The sequence below is a fragment of the Portunus trituberculatus genome, chromosome 41, assembly GCF_017591435.1.
Source record: "Portunus trituberculatus isolate SZX2019 chromosome 41, ASM1759143v1, whole genome shotgun sequence".
NCBI lineage: Eukaryota > Metazoa > Arthropoda > Malacostraca > Decapoda > Portunidae > Portunus > Portunus trituberculatus.
In genome coordinates, this window is record NC_059295.1 from 12,130,203 (window position 1) to 12,145,706 (window position 15,504).

The 15,504-nt window shown below is 37.0% G+C and overlaps 1 protein-coding gene across 2 annotated transcripts; it reads left to right on the plus strand.

Moving 5' to 3' along the window:
• The first annotated feature begins 171 nt into the window (after nt 1-171).
• LOC123516507 (pyridoxal phosphate homeostasis protein-like) lies at nt 172-15,000 on the plus strand. 2 transcript variants are annotated; one of them, XM_045275912.1, is made up of 7 exons: nt 190-428; nt 4,587-4,736; nt 6,933-7,001; nt 12,534-12,675; nt 13,186-13,328; nt 14,113-14,211; nt 14,346-15,000. In XM_045275912.1, exons 1-7 carry the CDS (start codon nt 324-326, stop codon nt 14,412-14,414), a joined length of 777 nt encoding a protein of 258 aa, XP_045131847.1. In that variant the 5' UTR covers nt 190-323; the 3' UTR covers nt 14,415-15,000. The 2 variants fall into 2 exon arrangements, with proteins under 2 accessions (XP_045131848.1, XP_045131847.1); XM_045275913.1 differs by lacking the exon at nt 4,587-4,736 and having other exon boundaries at nt 172-428.
• The last annotated feature ends 504 nt before the right edge of the window (nt 15,001-15,504 follow it).

Genomic DNA, 15,504 nt, shown 5'->3' on the forward strand with positions numbered 1-15,504 from the left:
TGAAAAGTAAATAATATTGACACAAATATGACGAAAATAATCAGGAATTATTGACACGAAAATTAGATGTATTGACATGAACCACAGGTCGAGAAATTCTAAATTAACCCTCTTTAGTACGGGACGTTCACACGACAATAACAAAACAATAACAACAATTTGACTCATTATCTAAGGGTTTTTATACCTGCAAAAATAAAGGTTATCTTATGATCACTTACAACGTTTGGGATATTTCTTTTAATATCACAAAATAATGAATGAGGCGCAATATTGTTATTTTTTATAGCGAGTAGTGAATAGTGAGTGAGCGACGGAACGAGATGTGTGTTGGGGCTACGACGCTGCGGCTCATGGAGGGGGAGGTCAAAAAAGCGCTGTCAGGGGTTTTGGAGCGTGTGTCAGCAGCCAGCAAGGCCAGGTCTCCTGTAAGTAATGTGTAAATAAGTGATGTACCAAAAATCAACGGCGTGACATTGCCTTGTGAAAGAAAATAGCAATGTATGAGAAGGGGAGAAAAGTCTTGGCTGCTTTGTCACTATCGTTTACTGATATGACCCTGTTATGTAAATCATAGACTGCTGATCAGGAATCTTGCTAGGTGATTGTGAAGTCACTGACCTAATATAAACGAGGAGAACGGGCTTGACGTGTATATTAAGAAATTGCCATTATGAAAATAGAAGAGTATCACAGTGTGCAAATACGTACACAGAACATATCTAAGTAATTTTCCATAGTTTCAGTCGACAACTGATTTTGTTAATTCCAATATAGTTTCTTCTACTTGATATTTGGGTATTATGTTTAGCATAAACACCAAGTTGGCTTTCGTTACCCTTCTCATCTTAAACACCTTGTTCTTCTGATCAATTTGAACCCATACATACCCATCGCAAATTCTTATTTATCAACTTTTTTTTCAAGATTAAATTCACTGCTATGTCAATGGCGGGAGGCGACGCACTACCGCATGTGATGGACAGACAGGCACTCAGGAACGCCGTTTTGGTGTGTGTGTACGTGTTATATTATCTGCGCAAGCGCGATATATTATGACGGTGATTGGGTTAGGTTAGGTTAGGTTAGTGTATATTCATTGAAAATCAGAAAAGAAAGTGTATGTTTATTCAAAACTGGTCAAAATTTAATATAAAAAGAAAGAGTTGGTTCGTTTTACGGCAAAATCGTGATTCCGTAAGAACCGCGAGGGGGGAGGGGGGGTAAAAATAAAAAAATACTAAGGATTTGTGACGGAAACGAAGTGCATATTCATTCAAAACAGGTCAAAATCTACCATAAAAAAGTTATTTCATCCCAAAGTAAGCTGTTCATGTTATTGTAAAAATTTACCGATATTTGCTGATGTCCTAAAATCCTATATTGATATTGAGGCAGATGAACAATTTGGATTTATGCTGGGGAGAAGTACTACCGATGCAATCTTTGCACAAAGACAACTGCTGGAGAAATATGGGGAGAAACAAAGAGAGGTACACCTTATTTTCATTGATTTGGAAAAAGCTTATGATAGAGTACCACGTCAGAAAGTTTGGGCTACTATGAGAAGGAAAGGAGGATCAGAGAAGTACATGAGAGTGATCCAGGACATGTACAAAGGCTCAAGGACGAGGGTAAGGAGCAGCGTGGGAACAGCAGAGGAGTTCTGTGTGAGAGTGGGTCTGCACCAGGGATCTTCTCTGAGCCCATATCTGTTCAACCTACTCATGGATGATAGTGTTCAGAATATAAAGGAGGAGGCACCGTGGGCTATGTTGTTCACGGATGACATCGTCTTGGTGGATGAAAGTAGAGATGGTGTAGAGAGAAAGTTGGAGAGATGGCGAGGAGCATTGGAAGAGAGAGGTTTGAGAATTAGTAGGGAGAAGACGGAGTATCTGAATTTTAAAGGTCGACAGGAGAGTGAAGTATGGATGCAAGATATGAAGTTAAAGGGTGTCAAGGAGTTCAGATACTTGGGCTCTCATATATCAACAGACGGCAGCCTGGATGGAGAAATCATTCAACGTATCCAATCGGGCTGGAAGAATTGGAAAAGAACAACTGGAGTGCTCTGTGATCGAAAAATTAGTGCCAGAGTAAAGGGAAAAGTGTTCAAATCAGTGGTTCGACCTGCAATATTATATGGTGCGGAGACGTGGCCAATAAAGAAAGCACAGGAGAATAAGTTGGAGGTTGCTGAGATGAGAATGTTAAGGTGGATGCTTGGTGTGACAAAGAGGGATAAAGTGAGAAATAATTTTATAAGAGGAACAGCCAAAGTAATGGAGGTGACAAAGAAAGTACAAGAAAGGAGAATGCTATGGTTCGGTCATATCAAAAGGAGAGAAGAAGGGTATGTCGCCAGAAGACTATTGGATATGGAAGTGGAGGGAAGAAGACGACGTGGCAGGCCAAAGAAAAGGTGGAAGGATTGCATCGGAGAGGACCTAATGGAAAGAGGATTGAGTGGAGAGGAGGTTGGGGACAGAGCCTTGTGGAGAAGACTAGTGAGGAACAGCAACCCCATATGAAAATGGGAGCAGCTGCAGAAGAAGAAGAAGATTGAGGCAGGTTCTGATGATGATGTGTTGACTGTAGTGAGAAATTGCCAATCGGATATAAATACTTTTTTTTTTCAGGTATCTGAGTTTTGGGACTTGCACTAAATCTGCCCAAGTGCATTGCCTTAAGATTTACTAGGAATAATACTTTTTTGTCTAGGTTTGGTCAGGATATTTGTTATTTTATTAACAATGTAGCAATTCCATTTAAAGACTCAGCTACAGACTTAGGTGTGTGTATCAATAATAAACTTAAATTTCACCAACATGTATCCAATATAGTCCACGAGGCAGGAGAGGTTGCGGCACTGTCCCCGAGAAACCGTCCCGCACGCTCGCCTCCATTCCAGGCTCCCCTTTCGCAGCTCTTCCACCCAGCTGATTTGACATCACATAGAATGAGAAATATATAGTATATCATTTTTTTTATGCAGGGATTCCTTAAGATGTCATGTATTTTAAGGGTTACGCAAGGGTAAAAAGGTTGAGAAATGCTGCCTTATACGTTACCATGTCTCTCTCTCTCTCTCTCTCTCTCTCTCTCTCTCTCTCTCTCTCTCTCTCTCTCTCTCTCTCTCTCTCTCTCTCTCTCTCTCTCTCTCTCTCTGTCTGTCTGTCTGTCTGTCTGTCTGTCTGTCTGTCTGTCTGTCTGTCTGTCTGTCTGTCTCTCTCTCTCTCTCTCTCTCTCTCTCTCTCTCTCTCTCTCTCTCTCTCTCTCTCTCTCTCTCTCTCTCTCTCACCTTATTCAGTTTTCATATTCTCTCTCTCCTTATTCGGTTTTCATATTTCTCTCTCTCTCTCTGACCAATAGCGTGGCTTCATATATATTTGACGTCAAATCATCTGGGTGGAGGAGCTGCGAAGGGCGAGCCGGGAATCGAGGCGAGCGCGCGGGACGGTTTTTCGGGGACAGTGCCGAACGAGGTTGCAACTAGTATTCCAAGGTCTACTTTAAATCTGGATGCTTCTTTTATGATTCACATTTTTACTACTGGAATATACATCCTCTGTTTGGAATTTATGTTATATGTAGAATGTCAGACAATTAGAGACAGTTCAGAGAAAATGGACAAGAGAAATTCAAGGGATGGAGGGCTTGGACTACTCCCAGCATAAAAATATAATGATGGAGAGAGAGAGAGCAACAGTTATAGGAACTCAGTAGTTTTGATAGGTATCTCTGCCAACCCATATTCAATGGTTATGATTATTTCATGTTTCCCACCTAACTTATAAGAGTTAATTAAATGTTTATTTTGCCTATTCTAAGAATACCTTAATGTATATAGAACTCTGCAGTTATCCCTTATTATTCATGAGAGCTTGGTAACAGATACACCCATGGGTAAAGAAAATACATGGAAAATAGTGTGCCCCTTATAAGAACACCCCTGAACCACCAAAGCCTTGTTTTTGTAAAGAAAAACTCCATGTTTGTGGTAATAAAAACATTTCATTTATCAATTAGCTGAAAAATAAAGAATAAAAGCAATGTCCTGTTGTTGGTTGTCTCTCATTGCCTCCTCTATTGTGTGAATTTGTGGTTACCAATAATATGTGTAAAAGTAAAATTGTGTTAACTGAAACTGTGGTTGATAATGGTGACTGCAGATGGCTTATAATCTTTAGGTCAATATTGTTTTCTTTATTATCTTCATTATTAAGTTTTCAAAGATCTCTGTTAAAAGTCTCATGATCAGAGTTGAACACCTAAGTATAAAGTACAATTTTAATGACTAATAGAATAGTTAAAGTTGATACAAATTACATTAGTATTTTCACTAGAACTGATGATTCATGCTTGCTTAGTTACTTCTTAGAATATTTTGTACTACTGTTAAATCCCAGAACAATTATTTGCAAAAATCTGACATTAAGAAGTGGATCTGAAAGAAGCCTAGGAATGGCAGACATGTGTTATGTTTAACTAGAAGTGTAGTTGTTTTGAATAACAAACTAACAAAGAAATCCATGTTTCTTTTTGTATTTTTACATCAGTAAATGATGAAAAATCTTTCTCAGGAATTAGCTGCATTATGTCCTGTGCCACGTCTAGTGGCAGTGAGTAAGACCAAGCCCAAAGAAATGATCCTCGAGGCCTACAGGGCTGGACAGAGACACTTTGGGGAGAATTATGTACAAGAGCTTGTGGACAAAGCTAATGACCAGCAGGTCAGTATCTGGATTTTTACATATGTAATGATGTAACAGCATCTATTACATTACATATTACTTGCTTACCTTGTGTTTTCTTGTTTGTAGTATGTACATACAGAAGGTACCTTGAGATATGAGTTTAATTCTTTCTGTAACGGAGCTTGTGCCTATCACAAAAAACTTGTATCTGAAAACAATTTTTCCCATTGAAGTGCATTGAAATGCCATTAATCTGTTCCAGCCTCCCCAAAAAGAGCCCACCTATTTCTTTTTTTACGTGTTTTCAGAAACATAATAAAACAACAAAAGATAATATAAATAGATAAACTTCTCTTATAAAGTATATTTATCTCGGAGGGTACATTCTACGGGATGTTACCCCACTGCATCCCCAACCCTCACTTGGGACTGTTGATCAGCTGGAGTGTACAAATATAGCCACTCACAGGAGACTGGTTGTTCTGATAATCACAGAAGAGCTTATTGATGAACCTGTAAACATTATTCATTGAATAAATGAAGTTTTTTAAGTAGGGGAGAGAGAGAGAGAGAGAGAGAGAGAGAGAGAGAGAGAGAGAGAGAGAGAGAGAGAGGCACCGCATTATTTTCTCTCCTCCCTGATAAGTGTTAGTGGAGGAGGTAGAGGGAGGTAGGAGAAATTTGTTTTGCCTTCTCAATTTTGTACACATGTATACTTTGTCAGAGCATGGAAATATATGAAATAACAGCAAAAGTTTATTTAGTGTTTTTACCTTGGACACAGATGTTTTTGGCTAATGGTGGTAAATGGTGGAGGAGGAGGAGGAGGAGGAGGGAAGGAGGAAAGAATGTAGGCACCATTCACATGTGAACATTAAACATACATTAAAACTGCACTTCCTTTAGACAAGAAAAAAGATCAGTAAATAGTGTGAAAATGATGAAAGAACAATCACAGTGCATAAGATCCATGGGAAACACATAGATACTACCTCAGCTGAGGCTGGACTGATGTGCCGAGCCGCTGACTACAGTGGCAATATCCCCAAGCGTGATTAGTATCTCAAAATTTTGCTCGTATCTCAAAATAAAAAAACGGACCAAATCGTACCTTGTATCTCAAAAAAATTGTATCTCAGACAGCTCGTATCTCAAGGTACCACTGTAATTATATCCTGCTTAGTGTGACAGATATTCTTTGCTTATATTCTCAGGAAGAGGCAACTGACACCCATTGCCAGGGATGACCAGTATTGCAATACATTCATTGGCTGAAAATATCAATGTTATAAGTTTTACACAGGCGTGGGACAATTTATGGTGGTAGGAGAGGGTATTTGCTTTGAAGGTCTTATTCTGAACCAATCTGCCCAAGTTGTGTGGCTGATCCCCGTAAGTTACAGCATTAATACTTTCAAATGCTAGTGGTCATTAGAACACATTTAAAAGGAAGAATACCTCAAAATTTCAGAAAATTCTTGATTATAAGTGATGATAGCAGGTTATTGGTTAAATAAGATGTAACTTTCACATAGTTTTAGAGAATATTGACATTGATGTGTTATGCTGATCACATTCTCTTCTGAGCATTTTTATTATTTTCTTTTTCTGACGAAATCAATAATATGATTCGTAAATTAGATACACTAAAAGTGGCATTTATCTTTAGTGATTCCAAAGATAAAAATTATCTTTATCAGAATTAAAAATTTTATAGAATTCAGTTGATTATTAAAATGTCATTCTCTTAATCAGAATTTGAAATTTTCTAGAACTCAATAGATTATTAAAATGTCAGTTGTATCCAAAATTTATTAAGTGTACACTATGTGGTGTGGATAGTATGGACTACCTTTAGAATTTTTTTTTTTCATGTTGTTACTTTTTTTTTTGTATGTATTTTCTTTTCATAAAACATAGTGTATCAATGTTGAACACTACAGTCTGTATTTATAGTCTGCTTCCTATAGATAATTAGTTTATGACTGATGTTATAGATGGAGTTTGATTGGGGCTGGGAACTGGAGGCACTGCCTGCAAAACCCAAAAGAACCTAAGAGAAGGTATTTCCTTTCCTTTTATACTGTCTTTTCTTTCCTGATTGGCCACTGGCACACATGCTGGATCAGGCTAATTGTATTTTAATTAGTTCATATATTCAATTTCTTCTTTCAGTGGTGGACTTTTGTTGTCATGTGAGACTTAGATTTTATTCCCCCAAATTCTTTTCAGTTAGTGGCAGAGTGTCCTGAAATTAAATGGCACATGATTGGCCATCTTCAAAGCAATAAAGTGAAAAAAGTAAGTACAAAGCACATATTTAAAAAAAGTTTATGATTATTACTAATAAATTTTTGTAGTTTTATTATTCATGAAGTTTAAGTGACAGCTATTCTAGTTTTCAAAATGGCTTTCAAAATGATGTTAGTATAGATAGTATATAGATGATCCAATCATCCTTTATTTTCACCGTTTTGTGTTATGTTAACATTACCTTTATTGACCTTTATCTTGTACATGTATTACTAATTGTATTCCCTCTTAGGTACACCAATTATTATGGTTGTATCACTTTTGGTATTAATTTTGGTTATCATAATTTTAGATTTCCCATTTTGCTGCACTAGCTTACTATTATTGTTTTGGTGGTTCTGCATGCTGGATAAACAATTCCAACACTACTTACAAACACAACCAAATCATTACTATTTCTTTTGTTCTATTTATTATTTTAATCTGGTCACATTTAGCCTTAACTATGGTTCAATTGTATAAATAAAGTTTTTTGTTGTATAAAGTGCAGAAACCATACTACTTTGTTTGTAAAAGCTAAGGTTTAACTTCAGAAAAGAAAAAGAGATGTGTGTTTGTGAGAAACTGATGTTTCTTTTTAATTAACCATTTTATACTGATATACACTATGTCTTAAAGGTAAGATGGAGTGATTAGATGCTGGATTAAGTGTATTCTAATGTAATAAATTTGGAATCCAGCAAAATCTTTAAAGTAAAATCCCTCTAAAATCAATGTTTGGATGCTGTTAAGGATAGATTTTCCTGTCCACAGCATTGTCATGTATCCTCTGCTCAGGTTGGTGAATGGTGACATGACATTGTTAGGATCTTTTTCTGTCACTTCTCTACACTCAAATTTCTTCCTACAGCTAAATAAACTCAAAATACATAGGTGTATAGAACATTTTCCACTTAAAATACCCTGTGCAGTGGAATCTTGAGTTACCAACACTCCAACTTGAGAAATCTGAAATAGGAGTAGTTGCTCAGTCAATTTTTTGCTTTGACTTGCGAGCCAAAGTTTGAGTTATGAGTTTTATCCAGATATGCTGCTGCTAGTTGGCGGAGCAAGCACTCAGTATTATGTTTCTGATGCATTCAGTTCATGTGGTCTTTTTTGGCAATGGAAGCCTTTCTCATGTTATGCTACACCATATTGTGCTTTTTGTACAGTTATTTAGCCAAATTTCTTTTGTCTGACTATGGATCCTAAGCAAGTGGCACACATGCCTAACTCATTTCTGAAACATTCTGAAGAGGAGGATAAAACAAACCTTGGACAGCTAGTTTGTGAAATGTTTTGCAGATGAAAAAGAGGAAAGCATTGGGAAAGGGGCAAAAAGTAGTGAAAAAAATTAAGTAAAATTAAAGAAATAATTGTAGCAATTGAATGCAGCATTAAAGTGCAGAATTAAGAGTGTAATAAGTAAGTTCAGGGGTTAAGTGAGAGTTTATGGTGAACGAAAATTATTGTAAAAGCACAAAACAAAATAAACTCCTTCCATCTTCTTCGCCTACCATCTCCACCCTCCACCTCTGCCAGCAAGAAAAAAAAAAAAAAAAAAAAAAAAAAAAAAAAAAATAGAGAGAAAGAAAGAGGGAGTGTTTTTATGGTAGCTGGAATGGATTAAGGGCATTTCAATGAATTTCAATGGGAAAAATTAATTTGCTTATGAGCAAATTAAGATTTGAGCTCCATTATGGAATTAATTAAACTTATAAGTTAAGGTATCACTGTAATTTTGCCTCTAGCGTTATCCACAGAAACTCATGTTACACCTTGTATTTACTTATCTGAATTTGTTTACACATACCACAGCCAAACTCTTTCAACTATGTCTATTGACTTCTACCTTTTCTTTTTGCTGGAAGTTTGCCTACATTCAGCCTGTTCCTAAAAAGGGTGACTGTTCTAATCCCTCGAATTACTGTCCTATAGCTTTAATCTCTTCCTTTTCTAAAGTTTTTTAATCTATTCTGAATGGAAAGATTCTTAAACATGTTACTTCACAATCTTCTATCTGATCGCTACTATGGCTTCTGTCAAGGTTACTCTACTGGTGATCTGGTTTTCCTTACTGAGTCTTGGTCATCCTCTTTTAGAGATTTCTGTGAAACTTTTGCTGTTGTGTTAGACATATCAAAAGCTTTTGATAGAGTCTGGCACAAAGCTTTGATTTCCAAACTGCCCTCCTATGGTTTCTATCCTCTCTGCAATTTTATCTCAAGTTCCTTTCCGACCGTTCTTTTGCTGCTGTGGTAGATGGCCACTATTCTTCTTCTAAATCTAATCCTAAATCTCTTGCTAAAACAGCTTTTATGAAGTTAGGTGTTCTTCTCCAGTTTTTCTCGCTCCTCCAACTGCTAACTCTGTACAAGAGTTTATCCGTCCTTGTATGGAGTACTCCTCACATGTTTGGCACAAAGCTTTGATTTCCAAACTGCCCTCCTATGGTTTCTATCCTCTCTGCAATTTTATCTCAAGTTCCTTTCCGACCGTTCTTTTGCTGCTGTGGTAGATGGCCACTATTCTTCTTCTAAATCTAATCCTAAATCTCTTGCTAAAACAGCTTTTATGAAGTTAGGTGTTCTTCTCCAGTTTTTCTCGCTCCTCCAACTGCTAACTCTGTACAAGAGTTTATCCGTCCTTGTATGGAGTACTCCTCACATGTTTGGATGGGTTCCACTCACACAGTTTAATTAGATAGGGTGGAATCAAAAGATTTTCGTTTCATTAACTCCCCTCCTCTGACTGATGTCTTCAGCTTTTTTTCTCACTGCTAAGATGCTTCATCTCTTTCTATCTTTTATCACTATTTTCATGCTAACTGTTCTATTGATCTTGCTAACTGTATGCCTGCCCTCCTCTGTGGCCTTGCTGCACAAAGCTTTCTTCTGCCTCTCATCCCTATTCTGTCCAACTCTCTAATGCAAGAGTTAACCAATACTCAATCATTCATACCTTTCTCTGGTAAACTCTGGAACTCCCTCCCTGCTTCTGTATTTCCATCTTAGTACGACTTGACTTCTTTTGAGAGGGAGGTATCAAGACACTTATTCCTTAATTCTGGCTAACTCTTTACTTTTCTTTTAGGGAATCAGCACTCAGGTGGGCCTTTTTTTAATATTTTGTTGTCCTTGGCTGGCATCTCTTCTATGTAAAAAGAAAAAAAAAAATATGCATTACTGATTCAGGAAGTATGGAAGTGCTGCTGTCAAGAAAATTCTCGCACTGACCCCACTCAAATCTTGATTTTAATGGTTATATTATAGTCTAACTGCTTACAGGGTCTCAATGGTTAGATTTGTAATGGTGTTTTGCATAAAAGTATGTAACTGCAGTAAAAATCCATTAATCTGATTAGTAGGGGACCAGGAGTATGCCAGATTATCAGGATGTATCCCTGAAAATCCCACTATGCCAAGATCATGTAATTTTGGACAGTTTCTCGTTTCACACATCCAATGATTTTCTTATGTTGTTTGTTTCTCTGGTGAGACTAGTAGTGAAGTGATTGTTATTCTATATCATTTCCATTACTAATAGATAGCTTACAAGTTATGACTTTTTAACTTTGTCCACCTCTCATTAACCAATGATCTTGAGGGACTTTTTTTTTTTTTTTTTATACGTAAGGAAGAGGGCCAGCCAAGAACAAAAAAAGAAAGTTAAAAAAAGGACCACTTGAGCGCTGGCTCTCTAAAAAGTGTAAAAAGTGCCAAAACCGTCAGCCAAAATTAGGGGAGCAAATGCCTCGATACCTCCCTCTTAAAAGGAGACAAATTGTAGGAATCTGTGTGTGAATTCGGAAATACAGATGCAGGGAGGGAGTTCCAGAGTTTACCAGTGAAAGGAATGAATGATTGAGAGTACTGGTTAACTCTTGCATTAGAGAGTTGGACAGAATAGGGATGAGAGTAAGAAGAAAGCCTTGTGCAGCGAGGCTGCAAGAGAAGGGGAGGCATGCAGTTAGCAAGATCAGTAGAACAGTTACCATGAAAATAGCGATTAAAGATAGAAAGGGATGCAACATTTCGGCGGTGAGAGAGAGGCTGAAGACAGTTAGTGAGAGGAGGGGAGTTGATGAGACGAAGAGCTTTCGATTCCACCCTATCAAGCAAAACTGTGTGACTGGAACCCCCCCAAACATGCGAAGAATACTCCATACAGGGACGGATAAGCAGTTGGAGGGGCGAAAAAAACTGGCGGAGACGCCTCAGAACACCTAACTTCATAGAAGCTGTTTTAGCAAGAGATGAGATGTGAAGTTTCCAGTTAAGATGATGAGCAAAGGACAGACCAAGGATATTCCTTGTGGAAGAGGGAGACAGTTGAGTGTCATTGAAGAAGAGGGGATAGTTGTCTGGAAGGTTGTGTCGAGTTGATAGATGGAGGAATTGAGTTTTTGAGGCATTAGAAAACTACTAGATTTTCTCTGCCCCAATCGGAAATCTTAGAAAGATCGGAAGTCAGACGTTCCGTGGCGTCCCCACGTGATCTGTTGACTTCCTGAAGGGTTGGTCGTCTCTGAAAGAAGGTGGTGTCATTAGCATAGGAGTGGATAGGGCAAGAAGTTTGGTTTAAAAGGTCATTAATGAATAATAGAAAGAAAGTGGGGGACAGGACAGAACCCTAAGGAACACCACTATTAATAGATTTAGGAGAAGAACAGTAGCCGTCTACCACAGCAGCAATAGAGTGGTCAGAAAGGAAACTTGAGATAAAGTTGCAGAGAGAAGGATAGAAGCCGTAGGAGGGCAGTATTGAAATCAAAGTTTTATGCCAGACTCTATTAAAAGCTTTTGATATGTCTAATGCTACAGCAAAAGTTTCACCGAAATCTCTAAAAGAGGATGACCAAGACTCAGTAAGGAAAGCCAGAAGATCACCAGTAGAGCGATCTTGATGGAAGCCATACTGGCGATCAGACAGAAGATTGTGAAGTGACATGTTTGAGAATCTTCCTATTCAGGATAGATTTGAAAACTTTAGACAAGCAAGAGATAAAAGCTATAGGACGGTAGTTTGAGGGGTTAGAATGGTCACCCTTTTTAGGAACAAGCTGAATGTAGGCGAACTTCCAGCAGGAAGGAAAGGTAGAAGTCGATAGACAAAGTTGGAAGAGTTTGGCCAGGCAAGGTGCAAGCACGGGAGCACCTGTGGGAAATTGAGTATTTTTTAGGTGAGGGAGCACTGAATTTAAGTAACATGCATTGCAGAAGATGTCAAAAATCAACAAAATCACAAAAATATTTCTGAAGATTCTATTCAGAAACAAAAAGGCAAACTATAAATTTTCATGATTCCATCTTTGAATTCAGACAAGAGGCTTCCTGGCTGCTGATGTTTCCTCAACTAGCTAGTAGGGTGCTGTCCTGGTCATGTGTTCAGACTGTGACTATCTAATTTAGCTTGTGTATTGGTGATTATTTGTTTCTGTACCTGTGATGCGCCAGAAACATATCTTACAAGTGACATTAACACTCAGTGTGTGAGAGTAGTAACAGCTTATATATGTTTTATTTCAATATTTTTTAGGTTGTTGAAATTCCAAGCCTGTACTGCATTGAGACAGTGGATAGTATTAAGCTGGCATCAGCCATCAACAATGCTGTTAAAAAGACAGAAAATGAAGAAAAACTGAAGGTTTTTGTGCAGATCAACACTAGCGATGAAAAAAGTAAGTAAGAATTGTAGTATTGATGTCCTATGCTCGCATCACTTAGCAAGCATGAAAATTTTATCTGTCTTTTGCTGACTTTTCTGTAAAGATGTAAGTACATTGAGTGTGCAAATTGATATTGACTACAAGATACTAACTCACATAATCTCCTACAAGTCTTACTCCTGAATCAAGCTCTTATTCATAGTGTCTTGTGGGTTGATTTGTATGTTAAGTGTTGAGATTTTTAGTTTTGTGTAGTGATATAATTTAAAGTTGTACCCATATGATGATAGTTATTATGTCAGTTATTGAGTTTGTGATGGCTTAACCGATTGGTATGCTTCCAGTATATGTTTGTGTGGTTACATGGCCATATAAGGCTTACTATTTTTGTAATATCAGCTTTCCAGTAATAGACATTATATGATATAAATTACTATACTGTTTAGGGCAACTTTACCTCAGTCAGTCAGAGGTTTATTTTGTTAAAGATGGTGATTAATTTAGGAAGACTTTCTCTTACAGACAAGAGTGGTGTTCATCCAGATGAGGCAGCAGGAATAGTACGACACATACAGGAGAGTTGTTCCCGCTTGGCACTGGCAGGTATCATGACTATTGGGGCCTTTGATCATGACCTGTCCACAGGACCAAATCCTGATTTCCAGGTGAGTGAAATCCTTCCACCTCTACTTTTTCTTTAATTGATATTAGAATGTGGAAAATAACTACAGTGGAACCTTGGTTACTGAATGTCTCACTTTTCAAACAAATTGTTTTTTGAACAAAATTTAGAACTCACAATAGCTTCAGTTGCTGGACCATAATTTGGTTCTGGAACAAAGTTACTGCTTTAGGTATCAAAAGACAAAACAATGGCACCTTCTCATTACTGATCTATAGCTTCTTTAAATATTTTTTTTTAGCTTTCATACATTTAGAGGAGTATAAGACAGTAATGTAATATTTGAATTATGCAAATTAAATGTGATCCTGTTAAAGGGTTTTGATGTAAACAAACAGTTTTTGGCAGTAAGGAATAGGAATAGTCTTGAGCCAGAGAGAGGGAACTGTTAACAAGGAATATAGGTTTGACCAGTCAAAATTTTTCATTCTGGAGAGAGGATAGGCCATGATGTAGCTGATTTATGTGATTGGATGGGTGGTGGAATAGAATTTCAAGGCCAATAAACAGCCTCTTAGTAAAGTCAACACAAAATATGGAATTATTCAAAAATTTTTAAAATGAAATATAACTATGACACCAATGTATATGTCACTTTATACCTCGCTGGCACTTCATGATGCTAAAATCTGCATCACCAGAACGAAGAGGTTAACCCGAGCCCACTAGTATATAGATTCGAGATCACAAATCTAATGAAAGAAGACTACTCCATTTTCAAGAATCCATCTAATCTCTTTAACTATAAAATAGATTTTTTTCCTCAGAGATTGCTGAAATGTAAAGCTAGGGTTTGTGAAGAATGTTGTATGGAACCCAAGGATGTGGAATTATCAATGGGAATGTCTAACGACTTTGAACATGCAGTACGTATATTTGTGTTTCATTGTCTTACAATACTTTTTATTCTTATATTTTACTTATTACTAATATGAGCAACATAAACTTTTGGCAGTTGAGCATTGACTTACGATGACTTATTGTTTTATTTATGTTTCAGATTCTAGTTGGAAGCACAAATGTTAGAGTTGGGAGCACAATATTTGGAGCAAGAAATATAAAGAAATAAGATTACTAAGATTATTAGAATGAACACTTTATATTGGTAAAATTTGAATAATGATATGGTGAAATTTGAATAATGATATGGTGGTGTTAATCATTCTGAATCAAAATAGAAAAAAATGTCTCACTTTTTTATTGTTAATTAGAATCTGAGCAGTGAATCTGCCTTGAAGTTTTCCATTTTTTTTTTCTTGGCATTATACTATACAAATAAATATTAAGAAATTACTATTGGAATAGGTTATTGTATGAAGCATATTCCTGAACTGATTTAAGAATATTGGTGCAGATTCAGAGATTGTAGATAAGATTCAGTCATCTATGTTTATAAAATCAATATTGTTAAGTGAAAAGTCCAAATAAGCAACCCTCACATTATTATTAATATTTGCTCTTTTTTATATAATTTGATTTTGTGTAAATCATATGCAGCATCCCAATGCCAACCAAGTTTTGTGATCCTCAAGTTTCACACTGAGTTCTAGATTCTTGCCATCCTGACTTTCACACATTATTTCCCTCCACATTCATCAGATATGGATCATGCATTCCTGTTATTGATATCAAAGATAGTAAAAATATAGCTATGTTATATTGTATACATATTTCCATTTACAGTTCACATATCTGAACATAAAAATTCATTTAAATGCACAGCACTAGTGATGCTGGCTTGCATGTGAGTAAATGGGAAAGGAAAGCTAGTGATGATATTGTATTGTGAAAAAAAAAACAAAGAAATGTGAGGTATCTCACTATTGTGGTAGCTGTGATGATGCTGCAATGCACCAGCATTGCATCACACTAAATGTGGGGACAAATCATCCAGTTATAAATACAGGGGTGCTACACAGCTACAGCACTATCAGATGTGATGTGAGAATAAAATACACACACACACACACACACACACACACTGCAAGAAGACCTAAATAAGATCTGGGAATGGAGTAAGAAGTGGGAAATGGAATTCAATGTGAACAACAGCCATGTCATGGAAATGGGAAAGAGTGAAAGACGACCTGTGGGAATCTATAAGATGGGAGATGGAGTAGAACTGGAGAAAGTAAAAAAGGAAAAGGACTTAGGAGTGA